This window comes from Euleptes europaea, chromosome 6 (assembly GCF_029931775.1).
Source record: "Euleptes europaea isolate rEulEur1 chromosome 6, rEulEur1.hap1, whole genome shotgun sequence".
NCBI classification, from domain to species: Eukaryota; Metazoa; Chordata; class Lepidosauria; order Squamata; family Sphaerodactylidae; genus Euleptes; species Euleptes europaea.
The window spans coordinates 19,645,487-19,673,472 of record NC_079317.1 but is presented as its reverse complement, the minus strand read 5'-3'; the positions used below and the strand labels follow the sequence as shown (position 1 = coordinate 19,673,472).

The following is a 27,986-nucleotide window of genomic DNA, read 5'->3' as shown; positions in this document are numbered from 1 at the left end:
TCTTCAATGAGTTATTTAAATATTAATCACTTCATTATGCTGAGAAATAGAAAATACACCACATTCCCTCCCAAAAATAATAAGTGTGAATCTCTAAAGCAGTATATTTTACACTTTTATACTTTCTAAATTCATTAGGGACTAGCCTGCCATTGCCAATATTTCTCAAGTGTGTGGTGTGGGCAGACACAAAGCAGTACTAAATATCTTGCATGCCTTATTGGTAGTAGGTGTACAAAAAGCCAAGGTTCATGGTTCCCCACAAATACCGTAAAGAGAATGGAAACATTGAACGAAGTGAAAAAAATTTAAGCTTGATTTTGAAATGAAACAGCTGTTATTTAGAGTTATGCTAGTTTATATGATCTCAGTGAGTACCGTAAAGCAGGACTCAGACTATGGGCAAAGGAGAGATTGAGACTACGATATATCTGGTGGTCATACATATTACAGAACTTACAGAATTAAATGTGAAATGTGCATATAATATACAGCTAATAAGTTGGATCCAGTGAAAAGTTCCCTCTTGTGTTAAGGCTCTTGCTTGAACAGAAATGCAAGAAAAAGAAAGTAGTAGCTGCTTGTGCTAAGTCAAACTTATTGTATCCCCACTTGCATTTCTGCTTGTGCAAGACCTTTACATCCAATTACTGGGCCCTGTAATATGTCGGGAGTAAAGCACAGGGTGTGTCACACAAGATCTTGTTCAAGTGGAACGGTGCTAAGTCCATTTATGTTTTCGCTTGTGCGTTGGTGGATCCAAGCCAATGTGTATGTGTAGCTCTTCTGTCTTTTAAATAGGGCAAGGAATTATAATGTATTAGTAATATTAATAATATTACTAATTTAATATTAAAGGTAAAGGTCCCCTGTACAAGCACCAGGTCATTCCTGACCCATGGGGTGACATCACATCCTGACGTTTCCTAGGCAGACTTTGTTTATGGGGTGGTTTGCCAGTGCCTTCCCCAGTCATCTTCCCTTTACCCCCAGCAAATGACCCTGTTCAGATGAACAGAGATGACTCAGCAGAGAATAATGGGAGAGATTGTCCTATGGGTATGTGGGTCCCAGGCCATGGGGGGCTTTATAGGTAAAAAGCAACACCTGGAATTGAACCTGGAAACCGCAAGGTTTATTTATTTAAAACATTTTTAGCAGTGTCATCAAAACATTTGAATTCGGTGTCATATGGTAATTTTGCTTTTTTCTGACAATAATTGAGCTTCAGGATTTTGCACAAGTTTATGGATTGGCTTTGAGGACAGTCCCATGTTGAGTGCGTTATAATAATCTAGTCTTGGGGGTACTATAGCATCGATCCAAACAGGCAGAATGACTTGGTCAAGGTGGGGAGCCCACCTCCACTCTAGATGAGATGGACGGAGGCATTTTTCGCAGCTGAAACACGAGGTGGCTGCTAAACATAGCAGACCAGTGGAGTTCTTTCTGCTTTAATGTCCATGAGAGCCAGTGTGGTGTAGTGGTTAAGAGCGGTGGTTTGGAGCGGTGGACTCTGATCTGGAGAACCGAGTTTGATTCCCCACCCCTCCACATGAGTGGCGGAGGCTAACCTGGTGAATTTGATTTGTTTCCCCACTCATAAACGTGAAGCCAGCTGGGTGACCTTGAGCTAGTCACAGCTCTCTCAGCTCCACCTAACTCATAGGGTGTCTGTTGTGGGGAGGGTAAGGGAAGGTGATTGTAAGCCGATTTGATTGAACATGTGAACACATGAAGCTGCCTTATATTGAATCAGACCCTTGGTCCATCAAAGCGAGTATTGTCTATTCAGACCGGCAGCGGCTCTCCAGGGTCTCAGGCTGAGGTCTTTCACATTACCTACTTGCCTAGTCTCTTCAACTGGAGATGCTGGGGATTGAACCTGGGACCTTCTGCATGCCAAGCAGATGTTCTACCACTGAGCCACGGCCCCTCCCTTCCTTTTTCCTGAAGTGGTAGAGAAAGTCGTCATATAAAAACCAACTCTTCTTCTTCATTACAACTTACCCTTGTCTGTGGCTGTGACAGTGCAGCCTATCCCCTCTTCCACAAGTGGTGTTTTTGCATATGCCATATAGGTACCAGCTAAGCTTGAGTAGAGTCCAGATTTCATACGGCTGCTTTCCATCTCACCCTAAATGTGAAGAGACCTTGATGCCCTGTGCTGTGTGTTGTCACTCTGAAGCCCACTGCATTTTGGGAGAGGTTACCAAAACAAAAAGAAGAAACACAGACAGGAACTGGAGACCCCACCCCCTTACCTGAAAAAAGACTAGGCACTGTTTGGGGAAGAGTACTCATTCCATTCCTTCGTGTCTGAAAACTTGCAATGCTTATCCGTTGACTTGGAGTGCTGCAACACAGCTACATGCCATGAAAGGGTGGGCCTTGTGATCGTCTATAACACAATTTGTATGATGGTATCACAAGCTGCAAGGAATAGTGTCTGCTACCCTACATTTGGCACAGCATAGACTATTTTGTCCTGGTCTGTCCGCACTGCTGTTTGAGCGACGTAGTGACTCTTGACCTTCGTCTCTCATGTTCTTGCATTAATTGTTCAACTTCTGATCTGTCCTGGAACACTGTAGATTTCACCTGGTTTTCCATTGGCCTGTAGGTATTCCCTAATGCAAGTATTGTATTCCCTAATGCAAATGTCAAAAGTCTGCTCAGAACTTTTTTTAAAAAATTTTTTTTGCTTTAAAAGATTCTTCCATTGTCCTTTCTGCAGTTAAAATTAATTCAGTTTGAATAGAACTGGCAGATGTTTCTTCTTAAACAGCTTTCCTTGAAAGCCTTGATGTGGATCTCTATCGTATGCTAACAGGGCATATCTATACGGTACATATCCTTCGTTAGTCTCTTATTTCTGGCCTATTGTGTCTTACTCTGTGCAGCGGTGAGATGCTTTCAGACTGAAAGGTTCTGTGGGGGGGATGGATTAATCACTCTGCATTGTCCTGAAGACTGCCACGAGGAATCTTTCCAGTATATGAGATCATGGATTAATTAGCAGGGAAATAAAAGGAGCAGGGTGATGAACGCCGCAGCTTATTCAGAGCACTCTTTGGGAACATATGGACCTCAGCGATGAGCTAAATGTTAAGAGTGTTTGCTTTCGGTCGGTAACACAAAAGCCAATAAAGACTCGTTCTACATTATTCCAGGGTACATCTGAGTCATAGACTATTTATATGAGGACACTTCAGGATGGATTCTTGACAAAGTCTTTATAACAGTCAGAGATATGGGTAACTTCTCCCAAGTGGGATCTTTCCCCTGCTCTCGCTGAGCAGTGAATATACCTGCCTCCTTCCCAGAATCACTGTGAAAGTATATTTCTTGTGGTGGTGGTTGTGACTTCTAAAAATAAGATGCGTAGTTACAATGAAAACACTCTCCTTGGAGAAATTTTGCATTTGGTCATGGGTAAATCCTGGGCTGAACAAGATTTGGGCAGCTGTAGATTTGAGATGTGGTAGAGGGGCTGTGTCCTGACCTGGATGGCCCAGGCTAGCCCAATTTCATTAGATCTCAAAAGCTAAGTAGGGTCAGCCCTGGTTAGTCTTGACAGGGGACAGCGGGGGTAGTAAGTTGAAATAAATAGTATTTGGGTGAGAGGCTACCAAGGAAATCTACTGTCGCTATGCAGAGGGAAGCAACGACAAACCACTTCTGAACATCTCTTGCCTAGAAAACACCATGATGGGTTGCCATAAATTGGCTGATGGCACTTTCCACCACCAGAGGAGCTGTAGAGCAGAAGCTTGGGAATGATTTTGAGGAGGGGTCCCAAAAAAAGGAGGTCGCCTTGACGTTGCCCTCTAGCCAGGCTTATTTTTCTAGGTTGAAAGCCAGGCTGATAGGAGATTATGCAAGTCAATTTAGTGCCTTGAATAGGCTCCCAGGTGGAATGTATTGCTGTACTCCAATCCTATAGGGTTCCAAGTCATGTATCTAGTCATATATTGTCCAGGAGATAAGAAGCATGGATGGTGGTGGAGGAAATATTCCTCCTGGTTGTAGATGGTGGTGGTGGAAAGTGCCGTCAAGTCACAGCTGTCTTATGGCGACCCCATAGGGTTTTCGAGGAAGAGACGTTCGGAGGTGGTTGCCATTGCCTGCCTCCACGTGGGCTGAGAGAGTAATGAGAGAACTGTTAGTAACCCAGCAGTCTTCAGGTGGAGGTTCTGCAGGTTAGAGTCTGCTGCTCTTAACCACTACACCAAGCTGGCTCTCGGTCGTAGATACTTCTTGTGAATTAAGCCAAAGCCTTGGATGTAGGGGCATCTTCAAATTGTGAATCTAATTCTGTGTATATGTGTGTGTGGGGTGACCCTGTCCATAACTGACCTCTTGCCAACTCCCACTTCCACCCACTCTAGATTTTCATTTTATTAGAGCCTCATCCAGCCCATTACAGACTCCAGGCACCTCTTCCACTGCCTAACAAGACTAAGGAGAAGGAGAGAAAACTGAATGTCAACAGTATACAGATAACTTTAAATTACAAATCATGGGAAGGCTTCACCCAAGGGCTTTATGTAGATGCTGAACAGCATGGGGGGAGAGATAGAATCTTGCTGAACACCCCGCAATTTAATTCTCATGGGCTGGAACAACACCACCTTCTGGAACAGGCTTCTTAGGTAGGAGGCAATCACTGAGAAACAGTGCCTCCACCCCTTTTCTTGGCAAGAGGCAACTTAAATTACTGGGGTTGGACCAGCTTATAGATATAAATGTTCCAATTCAGTGGGAGGGGGGGTTAGGCAGCAGGAACCCTAAAGGAGGCTTCTGTCTATGGATCCTGCATCATTTCTGGATCAAGGATCACCTTTCAGATCTACATTTTAAGGGGACCGCAGCAATGGCTTACTGATTATAAGGGGTGGGGGCAGTATGAGATTGGGGATATCAAGCCATATATTTCCCCTGTTTTCCCCTGTTTTCCCCTTCACCCTTCCTGCAACAGATCTCTAACTCAGGGGTCCCCAGCATTTTTGAGCCTGCAGGCAATTATGGAATTTTGAGAGGGGTGGTGAGTGCAGTTCAAAATGGCTGACACGGAAGGCGGAGCCAAACCCAAAATGGCTGCCAAAGGAGGTGGAGCCAAATACAAAACCTTTCTTCTTGCTTTGCGAAGGAATCACAGCAGGGGGATAAAGGGGAATAAAAAGGAATGAGGGAGAAAGAGAAGAAAGAATACAAAGAAGGGAAACCTGAAGGAGAAATAGACCACACACTGACTAAGAAAACCTGGGTGCTTACCAGTCCTCCTGATCCTCAAGTGGCTACCTGTGGCTGTTACTATAGCTGTGGAAAACCCTTCTCTTTGAACAAGTGCAGCCAATAACAGTGGTCGTTTATGCATGGGTACTTTCATTCATGTTCGCCCCTGGTCTAAATCGGTTGTTCTTTGGAGTTTATGCATAAGTTTTCTGTCCATTAGAGATTACCTCATGCCCGCTCTCGCAATGTCCGGGTCTTCCCATTCCTCTGTTAACCTGACTCTTCCATCTCCCCTGAGCAAAGCCCGGTTGAAATCCCCCTGCATAAGGCAAAGTGTGGGACACGCAAGCTTGGTTTCGCTTACAGCCAATTACAAAGCAGGATGTCCAGAGGCGGAGATTCAAATTCTTCCTGCTTCCTCGGAGCTCTTTCTGAGCACAAGAAAGGCTTTTAAAAACAGGCTTGGATTTCTACCCCTCTTCCTTCCAGATTGTTCTGGGGTTTTTTGTTGTTGTTCTTAAAATGCTTTTTTATTTGGCAATTATGTTTGGGGAGGGAGAATTTTCTCTCACAGTAAGCACTACAAGTAAGCCAATTACAAAGCAGCATTTAAAGGGATGGGGACTTGATTTGAGCTTGGAGACTGCTGGTGCAGAGATTCCCAGCTTGAAAGTGTGGGTCCAGCCAGCAATGAACCTCAGGTAAAACTCCCGTGCATAAATGACCAGTGTCTTACAATGGCCCCACCTACTGTCTGAAAAGCTCGGTAGGCTCCAGGTCATGTGCTGGTGGGCACCATGGCACCATGCTGGGGATCCCTGCTCTAATTGCTGTAATCATGACAGTGACAAAAAAGGCTGTTGTACCAAAGTACTCCCTGTAAGTGGACTGCACTATGATTAGAAGAAGAGTTGGTTTTTATATGCTGACTTTCTCTCCCACTTAAGGGAGACTCAGTCACCTTCCCTTCCCCTCCCCAATCAGCTTACAATCACCTTCCCTTCCCCTCCCCACAACAGACACCTTGTGAAGTAGGTGCGGCTGAGAGAGCTCTAACAGAATTGTAACTTGCCCAGGGTCACTCAGCTGGCTTCGTGTGTAGGAGTGGGGAAACAAATCCAGTTCACCAGATTAGCCTCCACCGCTCATGTGGAGGAGTAGGGAATCAAACCCGGTTCTCCAGATCAGAGTCCGCTGCTACAAACCACCGCTCTTAACCACTACACCACGCTGGCTCAACTCAACCTAATGTTCTCTCTTCCCCATTATTACTTATATAGATTCTCAGACATTAATGGCTTTTTGGGGGGTATTTTGACTACTTTAAATCAGGGTTATGATCTATCTGGAGATTGAAGTGAAGGTTGTGTCATATCCCAGGAGGACCAAAAGAAACGAATAGTTCTACAAGGTGTTTTTGTTGCAGCAATGGGGTAAGGGTGAGATAATAAAATACAGCGCTGGATAATAAAGTACAGTCCTTGTGCCAAGAAGCGGTTGATGCAAATGTAGTTTTAGAAATATTCAGAACCTTGGGATAGAACTATTTAAAGTCCTGTCGAATTCTACAGAGCGTTGGTACAGTTGGATTTGTTTTATGTTGCTTTGCATCAAACCTTTTGTGGGATTGTCTGTCCGATATGCTAATTTGCATTACTCCCCGCTGAGATGAAGGACAAAATTATTAGAATGGCACGGACCTTGCATCTGTTCTGTAGACATACAGCTGCCAAGGTGCCTGCTAATCTGAATTTTAGGATTAATACCTTGTATCGCTACAAGAAGCTGTTGCTGAGCACAATAGTGCTTTCACAAAAAGTAATTAGTTTTGGCTGTCCAGTTTTCCCCACATGTCATTTCATGAAACAGATTCCTGCTTCCCTGTAAGATCCTAATAACTAATTGCGACTTGAATCCAGTGGAGCATTTCTGCCCAGAATTTTTTGCCTTCCTCACTCCTCTTTCTCCAGCCCAAAATGTAGGGGGCTTCCGGGAGGGGCATTTGGGGCTGTAGGAAGGAGGTGAGAAGGTCATGATTTGTGGGTGAAAATCTTTCTGCTTGTGGAAATGCTCCATGTCTGTATTTGCTTAGCTTGGATGCTTATGGGGTTGTTTTCTATTATTAAAAAATGAGCATTTTTAGAAGCCCTTAGAACAAAACTGTCAGTCACATGGAGAGTAGTGGTTAAGAGTGGCGAACTATAATCTGGAGAACCGGGTTTGATTCCTTGCTCCTCCACATGAGCAGCAGATTTAGATTAAAGTCTGCTGCTCATGTGGAGGAGTGGAGAATCAAACCAACTTTGATTCCCCACTCCTCCACATGCAGCCTGCAAGGGTGATTTTGGGCCAGTCACAGTTCTCTCCAAACTCTTTCAGCCCCATCTACCTCACAAGGTGCCTCTGGTGGGGAGAGGAAGGGATTGTGATTATAAGACGCTTTGAGACTCCTTATTGTAGAGAAAACCATTTCTTTTTCCTTCATTTAATGTTTTGCTGGCATTTGTGTGTGGGATTCTGGGGCATGCTTAGTTTTGTACTAAGATTCTCCCTCTACAATAGCATAACTTCCATTTTGCCATGTCATACATGGTGTCACACATATGTGAAAGCAGCCTGAATAGCCCAGGCTAGCCCGATCTCATCAGATCTGAGAAGCTAAGCAGGGTCAGCTCTGGTTAGTACTTAGATGGGAAACCACCAAGGAAGTCCAGGGTTGCTATGCATAGGCCAGGCAATGGCAAACCACCTTTGTTAGTCTTTTGCCTTGAGAACCCCTTGAGGGGTTGCCATAAGTCAATTGCGACTTGATGGCACTTTATTATTATTATTATACCTACGTGAACATAGGAAGCTGCTTTATACTCGTCCATTGAGCCTACTCTGATTCGCAGCAGTTTTCCTGGGTATAAGGTAGCAGGACCTCATCTCAAAGGACTTCTGCTTGTGATCCTTTGAACATGCAATCTTATGCAAGCCAAGTTTATAAGCTGCTGTCAAGCTACAATAGCTGCTTCTAAAACGGCAGCTGCCTAGCAGAGGATTGGTTCCTGTGGTCAGACCTTGGGGGAAGAGAGGATGCTATCAGAAAAGGGAGGGAAGCAAGTTTGCCTTCTGGATGGATTATATTCAGACATATGCATAAAGATGTTGGCTGGAAAAATAATGAAAGGTCACTGGACAGAGAATACAGTAATGCTTCCTTTAGCGCTCCTGAAAAGAGTGTCAAAGGTGCTGTGGCTCAGTGGTAGAGTGACTCCTTGGTAAGCCGAAGGTCCCAGGTTCAATGCCTGGTGTCTCCAGTTAAAGGGATCAGGTAGTAAATGATGTGAAAGACCTCTACCTTAGACGCTGGGGAGCTTTTGCTAATCTGAGTAGACAATACTGATCTGGATGGACCAGAATGTCTGATTCAGCTTCATGTGTTCATGTAGAATGCTAAATGGAAAAAGATCTATGGTGCTGATAACACTGGTTCTAATGGTTCATGGTGGACTTATGGCTACCCTGCGGTTTTCAAGGCAAGAGGCAAACAGAGGGTGGTTTGCCATTGCCTGCCTCTGTGTAACGACCCTGGACTTCCTTAGTGACCTCCCACCCAAATATTAACCAAGGCCAACTCTTCTTAGCTTCCGAGTTCTGACGAGATTGGGCTAGCCTGAGTCATCCAGGTCAGGGCATTCCACCCATTACTGTATAGAATGAAGGAAGGTCTGGGTTTGCATTTGTTTTTAAGTTTGGGTTGTTGGGCCCAGTTCTCCCAGTGTTCTAAATCTTGAATCCTAAAATTGATCACGGGGGCGGAGGGGGGGGACCTTTCTGCCTATTCACACTCTAAAATTATGTCTTTCAAAAAAACCAGATGACAGCGCTTCTGCAGCAAGCAGCATGGAAGTGACAGACCGCATTGCTTCACTAGAGCAGCGTGTCCAGTTGCAGGAAGATGACATTCAGCTGCTCAAGTCAGCTCTGGCGGATGTCGTGAGGCGCTTGAACATTACTGAGGAGCAGCAGGCCATGCAGAACAAGAAAGGACCTACCAAAGGTATCAGTTTTCGAATATACCCACTCAAATGTGTCAGATGCTGATTGCCACTGAATTTGAGCGATGTCATAATAGCCTTGATAATTTCTCAGAGTGGTTGGTCGGTTGAGGATGGGGAACAGTTTGGCAGCAGTTTGTGAATCTTAGGTTTGACTTCAGCAGGGATTTTTCTGGCCTTTATTATACCAATGAGAGGGCTCTCGCCGTTGTTATTTACTTGTTCTTCCCAGGGTTCAAGCACTGTAATCTGACACCAGCAGCAATTCAGAAGGCTGCACTGAATCTCCCGCCAAATTCTGCCTGAATCAAGACCTGATCAAGGCCTGAAAAGTCTGCTTTTTTTGCTTCTTCTCGAAGCATTTTAAAATTTAAACAGATGGCTTGGCGAGCTCAAAAGCTTGCACAATGTTAGGGGATAATGGTAAAAAACTTTAGGGGATGTCCCCTAAGGTTTTCTTGTTGAATTGTGCAGATTTCCTTCCAAAAGAAGTCCATTAATTTGTGCTTAATGCAGTTAACATTGGCAAGGTTAATACTTGCCCAAAATTGGAGGAAATATATAATCCCAAGGAAGGAGGAGTGGTTGGAGAAGCTGACAGAGTGCATTCGTCTATCTATTACATGACCCAAAGTCCGAAAAGTTTGAAAAATTGAATTTTTTTTGTCCAGAATGTGCAGTTGTTGTTGACATATTTAGTAATTTGTGTTTTAGACCCCTGTTTTTATTTGGTTTGTTTTAATAAAGGTTTCTGACAAGCCAAGCGTGTGGGTGTTACTCTTCTGTCGAGATAAGTTTTAATTGCTATTTAAAGGCTTTTAGTCTGCTTCAATAAAGGTTTCTGAGGTGCGTACCCTCCTCCGAAAGCTTGTACAATTCCCCCCCCCCATTTTGGTTGGCCCTAACAAAAAGCGTGACCTGGATTTGGGGGTTGTTGTTTTGGATTCAACATGTTCAGTCTACCTTATGTTACAGAGGTGCGAGAGACGCCATCGAGGGCAGAGCTCCTCATACCTGCTCTGCCCTTCTCTTCCAGCCCCTGGAAGGTGAAAGCAAAGCTGTTTCTTGGGAGGGAGGGAGGAAGGAAGTGCCTGCCTGGGTAGAGAGACTGTTGCCATCCAGGGCAGAGCTGTTACCACTTGCTCTCACCCCTCCCCTCCTCTTTGTACATAAATTTGCTGGTGGTAGTTAACTTGGGTTTAAATGGGTTTTTTTTGTTTTCTGGTGTGTGTGTGTGTGTGTGTGTGTGTGTGCAGAGCAGGAGGAACATCCCTGCTACCAGCTTTGTCACCTAGGCTGTGCTCCCTCCCTGTTCTTCCTGTTTCCAGGTGTAAATGGGCGTGACCAGAGGTACAATATGAAGGCAAGAGCCGAAGGGCTCATAGCCATTGCCTCTTAGCTTGTGGCTCATCCCCTTGAATGATCTGGACCACAGAAGTCAAGACCAGCCTGTGGGGGGGTTTTCTGTTGTATTTACTGATGTTGTTAGAAGAAGAGTTGGTTTTTATATGCCGACTTTCTCTACCACTTAAGGAAGAATCAAACCAGCTTACAATCACCTTCCCCTCCCCACAACAGACACCCTGTGAGGTAGGTGGGGCTGAGAGAGCTCCTACGAGAGCTGTGACTAGCCCAAGGTCACCCAGCTGGCTTCATGTGTAGGAGTGGGGAAAACAACCCGGTTCACCAGATTAGCGTCCCCCACTCATGTGGAGGAGTGGGGAATCAAACCTGGTTCTCTAGATCAAAGCTTCTTAAACTGTGGGCCACGACCCCATATGTGATCGTGTAACTGATTGTGAAGGTCGCAAAAAATTTGGCAACAGTAAAAGGTTTGCATACCTGTTTTATATACCTATATACCCAGGGTTGCGTAAAAAGTTCTTGGGCGAAAAGGGGTAGTGAGTGGAAAAAAGTTTAAAATATCCTGCTCTAGATCAGAGTCCATGGCTCCAAACCACCACTCTTAACCACTACACCACGCTGGCTCCCAGCTTTGGGTTCCTTTACTAACCCCTTTCTATGCCCTAAATAACAGACAATTCACTACATGGTGAGTGAAGCATACTTTTTGAACATTTCATATATAGGCAGGCTGTTTATTTGTGACTTCCACCTGCATTTACCATGTGATCGTCCTTCTGCCCATGAAACCAGAAGCTGAGGCTTTCACTGCTTAGCTTGCTTATAAACCAGAGATAGTACCTTCTAAAATTAGTTATTTTGCTGGATGGATCAGATCCCAGTATTTCGCAGCAGACAGCAGCTTTTGTTTTATGCACAACCAAAATTAGATACTATTTCATGCAGGCGTGTTTAGTTGAAGGGATAATTAATTCAGTGTGTGATCTTTGATTCCATTACCGCTTTAAATGTTTCTATGTTTTTTATTGTTATATAAAGTTATGATGGCTCTGCCTGAGACAATAAAAACAAGAAGCTTCAAGCTTCATTCGGATTATCTACTGAAAATCAAATCACAGCTAAATTGTGAAACAGTTTAAAATTTTAATGTGCTTTTAGTAGTAGTCTTTTCAAATGCAATCGTTTAAATGTGGAGGATAGGTCTGTTGGTGGCCATGGTAGCTGAAGGGCTCTGATTGTCAGACTTGTGAGCAAGTGAGAGTTGCGGCCGAGGAGGCCATGCTCGTATTCTTCACTGAGGCATCTGACTGGCTGCTGTTGGAAACAGGATGCCAGACCAGCTTGGATCGTTGGTCTGATGCAGCATGGCTACTCTGATGGCCTCATGTATTCAGTTCATATTCTCAGTATTCACCTGTTGTATTTATACAAGGGTCTTCTCAGAAGATAAGCAGGGTTGGCCCTGGGTAGTACTTGGATGGGAGACCACCAAGAAATACCAGGATCACTATGCAGAGGAAGGCAGAGATGCAGAAAAGTGAAGAGTTAGTTCGTAAGACCAACTCATTGGTCAATGATTGGAAAGATACCGCAGTTCATCAGCATTCTGCTTTTATATTCTCCTTCCAGCCTTTAGGCAGAGTGTTTCTTTTCAGCACTTCTGCATGAAAATCTACTGTTTTGCTGCCCCTTTAAAACAAGACCTTCCACCAACCTATTTCCCCCCCTCATTTCTGAAAGCTTCCGACCTTTCTAAAGTTAGATACAAGTTCTATTTAGCTACAACTAACTTAGGTTTCTGTGGGGATGTATCGAGAGTAGCTGTAGTTAGAATGGGGCTATGGTTAGAAATCATATTATTTGAGGTGGGAAAGTAAACGCTCAAATAATTGTGCAATCACTTTTTTGGGTTACAGCCAATCACCGAGGCATTGTAAGGAAATAATTCCATGTATACAGTTTTCCTCTTCAGTTTTCACAAGCTATCTGTGAGCTACTGCTGGGTGAGCTGATCACTTGGAACTCAAAGAAAGATGGCCTGCAGACACCAAGTACCAAGTTTCCCTTGGCTTCTGATTTTCATGAGCAGTACAGCTTACTAAGTAAGGCAATTGTCTGTTCTCTCTCCCTCTGACAGTATTGTTTGTGAAACTAGCTGAGTTTTCAGAGATTATAGTAAAATGTAGATGCCCCTCATTCAAATAGAGTCTTCCTCCTTGGCAGTTTACAGATCCTATGTATCTGTTACCACAGTTAGGCTTTAAAAAAGCGTTTGTTTTAGTTTTATAATGTAGCTTCCCTTTTTGGGGGGCCTCCTTTGCAGTTATCACTTTATTTCTAATCTTGGCAGACCTATTAATCCATAGATCAGCATTGCATGAAAACAAACAAACAGCTGTTTCTGAGCTTCATAAACATGTTTATGCTGCTGCCACAGCTTAAGACCCTGGAACAGCCCCTCCCACTCCCCAAAAACCCACTCTTCCAAAATGTACATCTGACAAAAAAGTATGATTTATCTGAACTGTTGCTTTCAGCAATGTTTGGGTTTGTTTCTGTAGTTACCAGCATTAAGATTTACATTCACTCCAGCAACAAAAATTCGGTAGCAGCAGAAGGCACTGAAGAATTTAAGCGGTATTAATCATTCTTGGTTGATACCTCCATCAGCTCTGTTGGTGGAAATGAAAAATCTTTTTTTTTAACTTCTTTTGTATGGAGCCAGTGAATGCCTCATTGCTATTGGCTGTTTAGCAGCGTAGTCCTAAGCAGAATTTACACGCTTCTAAGCTCATTGACTGCAGTAGATTTAGGAGGGGTTAACTTTACTTAGGATTTTGCTGTAAATTGCTTGTTGTTGTTTAAGTAGCCAGGAGAAATCCAGGAGGTGCCCAAATGTACCACAATGCTGTGGGGAGGTGGCCCCCTCCCTCCTGCTTCCTGGCAGCACTGGTTCTGGGGCAAATAACCCCTGTGGAAAAGCAGTGAAAGGGCATATGGAGTTCTCTATGTATAGGACTTTCTCCTTTCCCTTCAGCCTTGAGAACTGTACAATATGTGCAAGACTTTGCTTTTCCTAGCTCAAAAAAATAATCTGAATGCCTCACACCTTCTTGTGTATATTAGGGCTCGGGGCCACACAGTCTATATTCTTAGTTAGCATGTTTTGTTCTGTGTCAGAGTTCACATGAGTAGTTTTCTTACATAGCATATCAATGCTCTTTTGTTGAAATGGCATCATCAAGATTTCTACAGTCCACTTCCTGTCTGTTCAATCTTCCTATGGGTATAGATTAGGGTTGCCAGGTCCCTCTTCACCACCAGCGGGAGATTTTTGGGGCGGAGCCTGAGGAGGGCAGGGTTTGGGGAGGGGAGGGACTTTGATGCCATAGAGTTCAATTGCCAAAGCGGCCATTTTTCTCCAGGTGATCTGATCTCTATCGGCTGGAGATCAGTTGAATTAGCAGGAGATCTCCTGCTACTACCTGGCAGTTGGCAACCCTAGTATAGATATAAAGGTGAAGAGTTCTTTTTGTGCCAGTTTATTGTCTGAGGATGTGGACAGGAGCCTTGGAGGTTTGAGGTCTGCCACCTGCTTGTATGACCCTTGTCCTTCCTGGCTACTTAAATCAGCTGTGAGGGGGGCTGGCTGGCTGGCTGACTGGGTCCGAAAGGTACTTAATGGCTCCTTGAGAAGGGGTGTTCTCAGCCTTGAACTGTCTGTGGTGCATCCACCGCTAAAGAAGCCTGCCCTGGACCCAGGAGGTTTCAGTAACTGTAGACTAATGTCAAATGTTCCATTCTTGAGCTAGGTGATTAAATAGGTGACAACTTCAATCATTCCTGGATGAAGCAGATTGTTTGTATCCTTTCCAGTCTGGTTTCAGGCCTGGTTATATGACGGAAACAGCCTTGATTGCCCTGGTAGATGAGCTGAGCTGGGAGATGGACAGGGGGAGTGTGACTCGTTAATTCTCCTGGACCTCTTAGTGGCTTTTGATACCACTGATTATGGCATCCTTCTAGATCACCTTTCAGGACTGGGACTGGGAGGCACTGTTCTGCAGGGGTTCCAGGCCTACCTGGAGGGTAGGTTTCAGAAGATGGTTCTGGGGGACTGCTGCATAGCCCTTTGGCCTGTGGGGTTCCGCAACATTCCATCTTGTCCCCTATGCTTTGCAACATCTACATGAAACTGCTCGTTGAAGTCATTCAAAGATTTGGGCTGGGTTGTCACCAATATGCGGATGATGCTCACCTCTATCTTGTACTTCTGGCTGATCCCAGAGAGGCTGTAGTAACCCTGAACTGGTGTCTGCGGGCAGTTTTGGAGTGGATGCAAACGAGTAAACTGAAGCTTAATCCCAATGAAGAAAGTGTTACTGGTGAGTGAAATGCCTGACCTGGGACTTCAGTTGTGTCACCTTTTCTGTATGGGGCTGTACTCCCCTTGAGGGAACAGGTCTCTTGGATCCAGGCCTATTGCTTGATAAGCAGGTGGCAACTGTGGCCAGGAGTGCCTTTTACTAGCTTTGACTGATTAGCTAGCTATAGCTTTTCCTGGGCCAATGTGGTGCAAGCCCTGGTTACATCTAGATTAGATTACTGCACTGCACTCGGCATGGGGCTACCCTGGAAAGGTGTTCAGAAACCTCAATTGGAGCAGAATGCAGCCAGGATGTTGACTGGAATGGGTTGTAGAGGTCATATAACTCTACTCCTAGCCCATCTACACTGGCTCCAAATCGATTTCCAGGCACAATTCAAGGTGCTAGTGTTGACCTTCAAAGCCCTCTATGGCTTGGGAACAGCGTTCCTGAAGGACTGCCTGCTCCCTTATGAACCTGCTCACCTGCTACATTCATGCTCTGAGGCCCTGCTTTGGGTGCCCTGCCTTGTGTGAATTGGCAAGTGGCGATCCGGGAGAGAGCCTTCTCAGTTGTGGCACCAAAACTCTGGGACTCTCTCCCGAGAGAGACTCACCTATTCCCTTCTGTTGCTGTATTCTGTTGCTGTATGCAAATGATAACTAATTTGTTTCATCTGATATTCCCTTAATTATCCCTCCTTCCTGGCCTATGTTTTCATTATTGTTTTTATGGTTTTGTATGTGAATTTTTCCACTGGTTTTAATTGTTTGAATGATGTGTTTTTGAATAATGGTTTTTAATATGTGTTTTTATTATGTATTTGTTTAATCTGTCGTCCACCTTGGTGGCCCCGATGAGGAAGAAACACAGGATATAAATTTTGTAAATAAATAAATATAAAAATGCCAAGAAAGAATCTGATGTTCAATCCAACCATTATCACATCTTGAAGGATAAGCTATGAACAACAACAAAATACTCTGTGAAATGATTAAGCTGCTGGTGGAAAACCGAACGTACTATACTTGTATGAGGTGCTGCTGAACAGAATTAATGCTTTGTTTTTAACTTTTTGGACCCATTTAGGAGTAGAGTGGCTTTTTGGTAGCTAGTGTAGCCCTCACCAATCTATGGTCTCTTTTGCTTTCCCTTTCTTCCTCTCACAAGTGAACTCAAGGTGGTTTACGTAAACGTTTCTTATACTACCTTTATAAAAATAATACTTCAGTATACCTGAATTTTTAAAATGTCAGTAGCATCAAAGCCAATATCTGAAAACCAGAAAACCTGAACGCACCCCAAACTGACCAATTCCTTGAAGTGAATGCTCTGGCAGTGACTCAGGGTAGAAAGAGAGGCATTATGAGGAGGGAGGTAAGACTAGGCTGGTCTCCTGGAAAGCCTGCTCAGTATCTTAACCTCTGTATACAGAGAAAGCAGGGGTTGCGCCTTTAAAACACTGCCTTTTAGTCATCTTTGTATCGATGGTTAGAGTCAATTAAGCCCTTGTTTACTGTGGTTTGAAAATATAAAACAGAACAGAAAATTGCGAACTGCATTTGATTCTTGCTATCAAGCAGTTCTGCATGAGGTTCATAAGGACGGGTTCCCATTTTGCCTTCTCTTCGTTTTACAGCAAGACCCCTAGTACAAACACTGCCTCTGAAGACTACTGTTAATAATGGAACTGTTCTACCAAAGAAACCCAGTGGCTCTCTGCCTTCCCCATCAGGAACCAGGAAAGAGATTGTATCGCCAGCAGCGAAAAGGTATTAAATATCGACCTTGTGTATAATATCGCCTTTCTTCAGTTTCTCAGACTTTTTTTTTTTTGCTTTCAAGGTGATACGTTCGAGATAAATTTCTAGATAAGCAAACTAAAGTACTTTGGAGCCTTGTAGCAAAACCTTTAATGTTATTTATGCTAGATTAATTAGGGTAAATGTAGTTGCAAGAAATTCTCATTCTAAAGGATCGCATAATTATGTGGTTATTTTCTTTCCTCTGTAATTTGAGGTTAAGTTTAGGTGTCCTCTTAGGTCTTTTATGAATGGCTGTTTCACTCGCTCTCACCCCTCCGACACTTTGGGTCTTTGTGTTGATTATGCATGCCATTTCCAACCGTCGGAGGTCGCCTCGCTCTCCTCCTGCGTTTCCTCACATTTTGCTTGAGTTTTCAAATTTGAGATAAAACAGGTCCCTGAAAACGTGGGCAAGGCGACCTCCGACGGTCGGAAATGGCATGCATAATTCAAACAAAGACCCCAAGTTGTAGAAGGGGTGACCGCGAGGGAAACAGCCATTCATAAAAGGCTTAGGTTTGTTGTTGTTGCTGCGGATCTAATCGACAAAGGAGCCTTTGTGCTATGGATTGGGGTGGGAAAGCTGTCCAGGAGGGAAAGAGATACCTGTTTGAAAATAATAATAAAAAGAACAAGTACTTTAAATGAATTTAAATTAGAGAAACAAGAGGGGCCTTGATAAGTTGCTGGGCTTCCTTCCTTCTCCCTATATGCAGCATGGAGAAAAGGTCATGCTTTATTTCTCCCCCTGCCCCTAAAGGCTATGTCTGCTCTGCCTTGGATATCCCCAGATGCCCACACTTTGCTGTCTTGTTGGAATTGGGTGGATGCGCATAAAATCCTGTTAGGCTCGAAGAAGCATAATTCAATTTGTTTGGGGCCTGTGCGTAGGAAGGACGAGTATTACCTGAACGGTGCCTGAGTGACGGAAAGGGAGGGAGAAGGTAAAGGGGTGGGGACTCAGTTTTAGCCCTGACGCGATAGCTATTTCGGACAACCTGAAAAATACCGTGAACTCAAGAACATAATATAAAGCTTTATGGTATTTTTCAATAAGAAAGGAAAGATCGTGTCAAGGCAATTTTAAAAGTGCAAATTACTCGTTCATATATTTATAGGAGGTAAATCCCCACCAGTGTATGTGCGCTAATCTATATATATAAAAACACATTAACAGGGCACTGGTGGTCCCCTCTCATAGGTCAGCCACCTACCTTACATACACACACACACTAATTACTACAGCAGAAGGGGGGGGTCATACATTCCTAGAATATAGCAGTATCACCGGTCCCTTGACATGGGCTCTGCTGACTGTGCAGAAGTATTCACTCAAGGTAGAGCAAATTTCCCCCTCTCCCTGTGTGCTGCTGAAACTTGTTCCTACATATGATTGTATCCCCTCCCCTTTACAAGGACCTGTATTCTATTAATAGATAGAATGACTCAAGAGTTTACATTTCTTGCCTTCATATATTGTAAAGGTGGTTTGTTTGGGTTTTTTATTTGGTTGTTTGTTTTTGGCTATCTGGCATTTCAAATGGTTATGTACCATCATCCATTATTTGTGTGTCTCTAACATGCTCTTATCTTCTCCCCTCCCCCTTGTTGCTGTAGAATTGAGTGTTCGGTTAGTCTCCTGTGGCTTACAGTTTTGCTTTTTGTGTTTATTTATTAAAATATTTACATGCTGTCTTTTTCCCCCCCTGCCAACCGTGGGAAATTCATGAATGTCTTAAGAACAAAAACATCCTGAGACATCTGCCTATGGAGAGCTTCAGACTGAGAATGTGTTTGTTCTTTGCAAACTTCTTTAAAGCCCTCGGTGTGTTTGTGCCATGTGCCATACATAAGCTGTTTGCTCGAATGGCCAAAATAGCTGATCGGGGAATCCGTTAAAACTTTGGGGTTCCTTAATCCTGCTGCACATAACATGCAGGATTGTCTGTTGATTGCATGAAATCGTATGTCTTGTATTTGTAACTTTTAGTTAATGTTCCTTGTTCTTACATTCTTATTTTACTGCATTCACTTTTATTCTGCTTTGTTTATGCACTTCTCATTCATGGATTAAGCAGGTCTGTGAGTCTTCTCAATGCATGTAAACTGAAAAAAACTGCTCTAAGGTGAGGGGTTCTTTCTAGTATTGTAATGTCATGTCATATCTCTTAGTCTCTCTTTTCCTCTTGCTCCCTCTCCCTCACTCTCTGTCTTGCGATTCATGATGAAAACCGCGTCTTGCATTATTGTGAATAATTGTAGTAATTATAAAAGGGGAAAAGAACCCCAACTGAAACAAATTATCATAATTAGCCCTCTCAAATTCGCTTTAAGTGTTATGAAATATTAACTTTTATTTCCTCTCTTTCCATACTAACATCTCCTGCTTCTTAGTGAGGATTTCTTAATTAGGTTTCTTATTAATTCAAATACCTTTGCATATATGCCACTTTGTAGTGTGATTGCAATGAAAGTGTATGTATGTGCTTAAGAATACTTACGTGAGGAGACAACTAATGGTCTCACTTACTTTGGTGACATTTCTCAATGGTCTGCAGAAGAGCGTTTATGTTGGCTAGGCTGAAGGTGTTTCTGTGAGTAGTTACCGAAGGACGCTTTGCAAACATTCCCTATTCAGACAGACGCTGTGTATGTGGGGACGGCTATATAGACACACTGGAACATAATGGCCATTTGTTCATGGGAGGTTTTGCATTGGATTTGCTGCTCTGTAGATGCACGTTTTCCCCATCTGAATTCTCAGAACTCAAAAATAAACCCCCATGCAGAGTTTTGAGAGTTCAGATGGGGGAAATGTTCGTACAGAAAGCGGCAAATCCAAGGCAAAACCTCCCATGCATAAATGGCCTATACTTTGCTGTACTGCTGTTGTTGGGATGATTTGAGGCTGAAATATTGAGGGCAACTTTTGCTTTATAAATTTTATCTCTCCCCGCAAAGCTTAATTCAGTAGTTGCTATTTGGCACAGGTAAAAGAATTACATAATTAGTGGATGAATTTTTGAGGGCGGTAATTAAATGTAAAAAGGGTTAATTTGGGGGATCATATTAGTGTGATGCTGCTTGTGGCCTTTTGGCTGTTTAGGTGATATTACTTAAGAATGATAAGTATATGCCCTTCCCCAATCACAGGACCCTAGGCTGTTATTCCCCCAGCGAGCACTTTGACTGTTTCTGCTTCTTACAAGAGCAGACCCCCTAAGGCCTGTATTGCAAGTTACTTTTTTTTTTTAATCCTCCTCCTGTGGCTGTTTGCAAGGAGCCTGCTGTTTAAAACCAAAACACAGAGCCCTGCTGGGCATGCTCATTTTCACGGGTCACTGAACTGTGGCATAAACAGCTCTAATGAGAGCTGACCAAAGTGTTGATCCCTTTTTGGTATTACTTTGGTGCCGTGCAGCAGTGACTGAGACCAGAATACAGAAAGCAAGAACTCAAGTTTTAAGAATTTAGATTTATATTCCAGCCATTTCAATTTTGGGAAGACTTATAAGATGCATGCTTATTTCAGCATGAAGAGCCCCGTGGCGCAGAGTGGTAAGCTGCAGTACTGCAGTCCAAGCTTTGCTCACGACCTGAGTTCGATCCCGACGGAAGTTGGTTTCAGGTAGCCGGCTCGAGGTTGACTCAGCCTTCCATCCTTCTGAGGTCGGTAAAATGAGGACCCAGATTGCTGGGGGTAAAGGGAAGATGACTGGGGAAGGCAATGGCAAACCACCCCATAAACAAAGTCTGCCTAGTAAACGTCGGGATGTGACGTCACCCCATGGGTCAGGAATGACCCGGTGCTTGCACAGGGGACCTTTACCTTTACCTTTTATTTCAGCATGCTTCCAAAAGCTGGGTCCAGTTAGTTTGGCTCCCTATAAATCAGATTACTGTTGTGGCATCACGTTTTTGTTTTGTTCTTGTTTTAGAGCTTTACGTGTGGGTTTCCATGAGCATTGACGGATTTTTTCCCCAATTCCAATAGCACTGTCAAAAGAACAAACTCGACTGAACGTGTGTCTCCTGGGGGTCGAAGGGAAAGCTACGGAGATTCCAAAGGCAGCCGCAACAGAGCTGGATCCACAAGCAGTTCATCAAGTGGCAAAAAGAACAGTGAAAGGTATGGGAAAGTTCTTTACATTCCTTTCATTTTGCCCCACTTCACTCTTAATGTCAGCCGCAGATTTTTAGGCTTTTTGATGTTATCATGGGCATTTTACAGAGTAACATAAGAAGGTTACACTTTTGACAGTGGAGGAGATATCAAAGGGGGCGGGATGATGAAGAGGGAGTGAATAGGAAAGGCAAGGCAGGAGTAAGAAGGAAATAATTAAACACTTTTAAGTTAACCAGTAGCAGTTTCTTTAATATAGCCCAGGGTAAGAAGAAAAAGAAGAGTTCATTTTTATATGCCGACTTTCTCTACCATTTAAGGGAGACTCAAACCAGCTTACAATCACCTTCCCTTTCGTTGGTTCTTGTAGGTTATCCGGGCTGTGTAACCGTGGTCTTGGAATTTTCTTTCCTGACGTTTCGCCAGCAACTGTGGCAGGCATCTTCAGAGTAGTAACACTGAAGGACAGTGTCTCTCAGTGTCAAGGGTGTAGAAAGAGTAATATATAGTCAGAAAGGGGTTGGGTTTGAGCTGAGTATTGTCCTGCAAAAGTATTGTCCTGTAAGTATCAAGATAATGTGCTAATGAGGGTATGGTATGTTAATATGGAACCATTGTATCCTGAAGTGATCTGTTAATGTGTGTAATCCAAAACTAATCTGTATGGCTATTGTTGAATGTTGTCTTTGTCTGGAGGTGTTTCAGGGCAGGAAGCCAAGCCTTATTCATTCTTAAACTCTCCTCTTTTCTGTTAAAGTTGTGCTGATGTTTGTGAATTTCAATGGCTTCTCTGTGCAATCTGACAAAATAGTTGGTAGAATTGTCCAGTCTTTCAGTGTCTTGGAATAAGACCCTGTGTCCTGTTTGTGTCAGTCCATGTTCAGCCACTGCTGATTTCTCAGGTTGGCCAAGTCTGCAGTATCTTTCATGTTCTTTTATCCTTGTTTGTATGCTGCGTTTTGTGGTCCCGATGTAAACTTCTCCACAGCTGCAAGTTTACATCGGGACCACAAAACGCAGCATACAAACAAGGATAAAAGAACATGAAAGATACTGCAGACTTGGCCAACCTGAGAAATCAGCAGTGGCTGAACATGGACTGACACAAACAGGACACAGGGTCTTATTCCAAGACACTGAAAGACTGGACAATTCTACCAACTATTTTGTCAGATTGCACAGAGAAGCCATTGAAATTCACAAACATCAGCACAACTTTAACAGAAAAGAGGAGAGTTTAAGAATGAATAAGGCTTGGCTTCCTGCCCTGAAACACCTCCAGACAAAGACAACATTCAACAATAGCCATACAGATTAGTTTTGGATTACACACATTAACAGATCACTTCAGGATACAATGGTTCCATATTAACATACCATACCCTCATTAGCACATTATCTTGATACTTACAGGACAATACTTTTGCAGGACAATACTCAGCTCAAACCCAACCCCTTTCTGACTATATATTACTCTTTCTACACCCTTGACACTGAGAGACACTGTCCTTCAGTGTTACTACTCTGAAGATGCCTGCCACAGTTGCTGGCGAAACGTCAGGAAAGAAAATTCCAAGACCACGGTTACACAGCCCGGATAACCTACAAGAACCAATGAACTCTGACCGTGAAAGCCTTCGACAATACCTTCCCTTTCCCTCACCACAACAGACACCTTGTGAGGTAGGTGGAGCTGAGAGAGAGTGACTAGCCCAAGGTCACCCAGCTGGCTTCATGTGTAGGAGTGGGGAAACAAATCCAATTCACCAGATTAGCCTCTGCTGCTCATGTGGAGGAGTGGGGAATCAAACCCGGTTCTCCAGATCAGAGTCGACCGCTCCAAACCACTGCTCTTAACCACTGTAGCATGCTGGCTCCCTGTGAAAACTGAAAAGGATGTCAAATCCATGAAAGCTAGAGTTGCTAGATTTCATTTCCATGGAGATGAAGTCTAAGATGGAGAAGGAAGGAAGACAGAGAAGAGGTGGTTAAGGAAGTGAGTTCCCGCTAGGGATGCCAGCCTGCAGGTGGGAGATGGGGATCCACCGGAATTACAGCTCCCCTTCAGACTACAGAGATCAGTTCCCCTGGAGAAAATGGATACTTTGGAGGGTGAACTCCATGGCATTGTACCCCACTGAGGTCCCTGTCCTCCCCAAGCTCCATCTCCAAATTTGCAGGAGTTTCTCAACCTGGATCTGGCAACCCTAATCACCACCCCCATCCCTATCTGGTGGCCAGGGGGGACCTGGCAACCCTAGTTTCCACCTTAAGAATTAGCAAGGGTAAGATTTCAAGATTATTTTTGGCAACTGAAGATGGTGGAGTTGGGAGGAGCCAACGTCCCAGTAAAGACACAGAAAGCTTCAAAAGTAAGGATGATGACCCACAGTCGAGGGGAAAGGTCTTGGCTCAGCGGTGGAGCATCTGCTTTGCATGCAGAAGGCCCCATGTTCAATCCCTGATATCTCCAGTTAAAAGGATCTGGCAGTAGGTGATGGGAAGGACATCCACCGGAGACCCTGGAGTGTCGCTGTCAGTCTGAGTAGACAGTACTGACCTTGATGGACCAAAGGCAGCTTCTTATGTGTGAGATAGCCTGGCCATCTCAGGAGGGATCATGCCACCTTCCACTCTGGTAGCAGCAAAAGGGAACGGCACACATGGCAACCATGGACATAAGCCAATCTTCCTTGCCTAGGATTTTCCCCAGCTTTTACAAAAATAGGTTGGTTATGTCTGTGGCCCACATGTCTGTTAACAACAACACCATTTTCTGGGAGCTGCAGCCCTGGCTGGGATAGAGAGCAGGATATAAGTCTAAAAACAAATAAAGTTGTGGCCCTGTCTTACTGAAGCTGAAAGTGCTGCCTCCTCCTCCTCCCCCTCTACTCTTGGGACTCCATCCACCCGCCAAGGTGGACAGAAGGCATTTATACTGAGTGTGGATGGAAAGTCCATGTAGGGATCAAGGAGGCTTAAAGCAAAGATCAGAGGAAACTGTAGTAATCAAGGTGGGAGAACACAAAGGTTTTCAGTGGCAAGAGGAAGGGACAGATTTGGGCAGTTCTGTATCGGGAGAAGTACCGTAGCTTGTTGGGAGTATGGATCAGAGGAAATGGAAGAATGAAAGGGGAGAGGCTTTGGGTTGACTATGGCTGCTTCCACACAGTGATGATTCTTCTTGTGAGCCAGTGTGGGTGTGGTGGTTAAGAGGTAGTCTGGAGAACCGTGTTTGATTCCCCACTCCTCCACATGAAGCCTGCTGGGTGACCTTGGGCTAGTCCCAGTTCTCTCAGAACTCTCTCAGCCCCACCTACCTCACAAGGTGTCTGCTGTGGGGGAGGGGGAAGGAAGGCGATTGTAAGCCACTTTGAGACTCCTTAAAAGGTAGAGAGAAAGCGGGGTATAAAAACAAGCGCTTCTTCTTTTCCCTGTCATTGCCATCACTAATGGAGACATTTGCATTGGGAATGGAGTATCCATGTGGGAGTTTTGTGTGCGCTTTCCCCCATCAACCACCATTTCCGCTGCGTTTTTCCCCAGCTGCACCACTGGACGGCTTTTTTTTCAAACTTAAAAACAAAAACAAACAAGCAAAAAATCCAGGAATTGCTAGATCGGTATAGCATTGTTACATTATAATGATCCAATGCCACACACTACTAGTTCCTCTAAATTCTGAGCTTTTATTTTAAAAAATCAAGTCTCTAGCCCATTTGTTGGGGAGACATTGGAAAGGGCTGGAGACTTATTCTTTTTTTCAAACGAAAGCTGGAAATTCAGTGAAACTCACAGACTGTGGCAATAGATCATCGTAATGCTGTAGCAATCAAGCTGCTAGCAATTTTTAGGACCTCCCATGGTGTGGGAGTAAAAGGGGGCTGTGGGGGGCAGAGGTAAGGAAAATGTTACAAATGTACATGGGACTTTAAAAAGTCCTAAAACATGCTTTGCAAATGTGCTTTGACTAATGGCTTGTTTTTTTTTTTAATATTGTGGTTTTTAATTGTAAGCCGTTTCAAGCAGAACTCCGAAGAGGCAGCGTAGAAATATTCTAAAAAATAAAATCTTTCCCAAGAGGATGTATCAAACCAGGTTTGGGGAAGACTGGAGCAAAACAGAGGAGAACGTGGAAATTTGACAGTTAGGGGATGAGGTTGTGTGAATGTACTTAAAAAACCAAAACCAAAAACCATTCCAGGCTTGATGCCAAACCAGAGCAAAATCTCCCTGTGGAAGCAGTCTAGGTGGGTGGTGATACCGGTAATAGATATGAGGAGTACATAAGAAAAAGAGGGTTTGGGAGGGGAAATGAGAAGCTCAGATTAATTAAAAACTCCCCCCCCCTTGATTATTTTCACAGCAAGCCCAAGGAACCAATGTTCAGCGCAGGTAACTGTTTTGCTTTCTCTATCCTTGCATGAAAGATGTATTTTTGATACTGCAACCTTCCCACCCCCCCACCCCAATCATGGGTTTGACTGTATGAAGATATTGGTTTGGTATCATCTAGGTTTTCAGTAGAGATAACTGGTCATCAGTGATATTATAACTTGGTTCCTAAATCAAAGCATATGTGAAATAGGTTTTATTTTTAAGCCTTCTTAGTAGGGGGTAATGGAATGGGAATAAACAGTTTTCACATTTTAAAAAAATTGCACCTGTATACCAAGCTTACCAGGTTGTGCTTTTCTTATTTGTTTATTACGAAAGGCATTTACAAAACCATTAATCCCCGGTCATGTGGGATTTAGGGAAGATTCAGGATTCACTTGCCATGCCTCGAGGATTGTGCGTGATGCCGTTCCATTTCAAGTGAAGCAATACTTAGCCGAGACCAGCAGGGACCTCATTCAAAGGTCTCTCAACTCCTTGGAGGAAAAGCACGATAAAGCTGGGGAATTCCAATTTTTCCCAATCAAAATTATGTTATCTCACCTTCGCATACCTTCGGCTGTAATAAGCTTCTTCAGGCAAAATTCTGAATGGATCTGCATAATTATTGCTTTATTATATTTCATTTTTGCACAGTTAGCACTCCACAGACCTCTGCCGTAAATTGGTCACCGGTTCCAACTAAAATAATTTTGGCTTGAATCCTAAGCTTTGTTTGCCCTGTGCTGCCTTCCACTACAGGGGCCAGTCCTTCACCATGGAGCATGTTCCTCCAGTGCTAGATGTTTCCACTCGTTCAGGATTAGCATCTCACAACGAGCCTGGAAACACTTCACAATGAAGGGCTGCCTTGGCAAAAGATGATATGTAGTACAAAGGGAGCAAGCTTTAGGAGCCAAGCTTTGGCTGATAATTCCTGGACCAATATTTTGGTTTTGCAGAGGCATGCTAAAATTCAGTGGGTTAGAGCCAAACTAAACAGGTTCTCCCCCTCCTCCCCCCGGCTGTTTTGGCACTTGAAAAGGCACAGGGTGGGGATGAAAAAGAGCTCCATGATGTGGATCCAATCAGGATCAGGCCCTTGCAGCATTTTAAAATCACTAAAATGGTGATGCCAAACTTGTGGCAGCCATGAGTTTGCCATCCCATTTAGTTTGGCCCTTAGATTCAGACCTTCTGTGAATGATGAAGGGGCACTTTCTCAGTGCAGCTCCTGGAAAAGTTGCTCCTGAGGGTTAAGCAACCCGGAGCATCTGTGTGAGATGTAGCATGGGGGTCCGTGTATGTGAAGGGTCAAAATGGGGAAATTGGCAGAACCCCCCCCCCCAATACATATACTGCTTTTGCGGTATTTATTTAGAAGATTTGCAGACTGCCTTTCTATCAACAATACTCAAAAGAAGTTGACGACTAAAAACAAAACATGACAATATATTTAAAAACAAAACAATCACTAAAAACCAGACGCTGCATATTAAGAGTTGTTGAAAAGCCAAGGTAGATCCATGAAATTCCTTCAACAGGCTCTGGGAACAAAATGGTTTTTGACCAGCACTGGAAGGCTCAACTCCATTTGTAGAGCTCGTGTGAGAGGGGTGTGTGTGTGGGAGGACTCTGCTGATTTTTCTCTTCTGACCAGCCCTGAGGATTCCCCAACCCCAAGGAATGGTTTTTCAGGGGGTGCTGGGAGTGGGTTCAAAAGAGTAAAGTGGCAAAAATTGAACTCGATCTGCACAGAATTCTGGGTGGTCCTTGGCTTTATGTACCAAGGGTATAGCTGCCCCACAGAAGAGGGTCATGTAAGTGAAAGATAGAAAAATGTGGAGGATAGGTCGGGTCATCCTAATGCAGTGTCAATGACTGGAAAAACAAACACCCGAGGTCCTAAACCTCAGTTTCAGTGATTTAAGCACAGTGTTTTAACCAGAATACACAACCTATTTAGGGTTCTTTTCCTTTGGCTTGTTCAGTTGCCAAGTGTTATTTCCTTTAAAGTCATGCATTGAATTTAGACTCAGTAACTCATCGTATCAGTGATCTTTTCTGTGCGCTCAGAGCCTTTAGAGTTAAAAAAAAGTTTGTCACATAATAAGGAGTTGTATAGTCTTGTTACACTTTCTGTTCTGTTTCCCAGTTCTAATGGTAAATGTATTTATCTGAAAATCTCTACCCTGTGTATATCTTGTACCTTTATTGTGTGTGTATGTTGGGTGGGGGGAGGAATCATTAACAAGGGAGAATGAGAGGAGGGGTGATTAATCCTTTCCTGACCACTGATTCTACCTTGTAAATTATCTGTTGTAAAAATCCCTTGAATTTTTAAATTTTATTTTTTTACCTCTGCTAGGTTCTAAAATTGCAATTGAGCCAACCTTGGGAGGGATGTGGGTGGATTGTCTTGTGAGAAAGTATTTGTAGGTGGAATTTACCTATACACATCCCTCCTTCCTGCCCATCTTTCCTAGGTGTTCCTCCACGCAGTTCCTATCAGCATGGCAAACCAGTATTTCTGCGAGCTCAAGGACTTCCACCATGATTTTTCTGCCGCCTCCCACAGCAGCCCCAAATCCTCCTGATCATCTTGTTTCTGAGGGAGAGGGTACCTTGGGAATAAGGTTTTGACAAGTGCTTTGAGCTTTTGTGGAAA

General features: G+C 43.8%; 1 protein-coding gene across 8 annotated transcripts in view; it reads left to right on the top strand.

The window, feature by feature from the left end:
• The window catches only part of EML1 (EMAP like 1), a 148,582-nt gene that overhangs the window by 80,160 nt on the left and 40,436 nt on the right, over positions 1 to 27,986 (top strand). For 3 of the 8 annotated variants that reach the window (XM_056850902.1, XM_056850901.1, XM_056850899.1), the window contains exons 2-6: positions 9,101 to 9,283; positions 16,653 to 16,785; positions 18,894 to 18,944; positions 20,813 to 20,947; positions 25,308 to 25,336. In XM_056850902.1, the coding sequence (XP_056706880.1) occupies positions 9,101 to 9,283; positions 16,653 to 16,785; positions 18,894 to 18,944; positions 20,813 to 20,947; positions 25,308 to 25,336 (531 nt within the window). The remainder of the gene's footprint in view (positions 1 to 9,100; positions 9,284 to 16,652; positions 16,786 to 18,893; positions 18,945 to 20,812; positions 20,948 to 25,307; positions 25,337 to 27,986) is intronic. The other 5 variants (XM_056850907.1, XM_056850904.1, XM_056850903.1 and 2 more) reach the window with 3 other exon arrangements.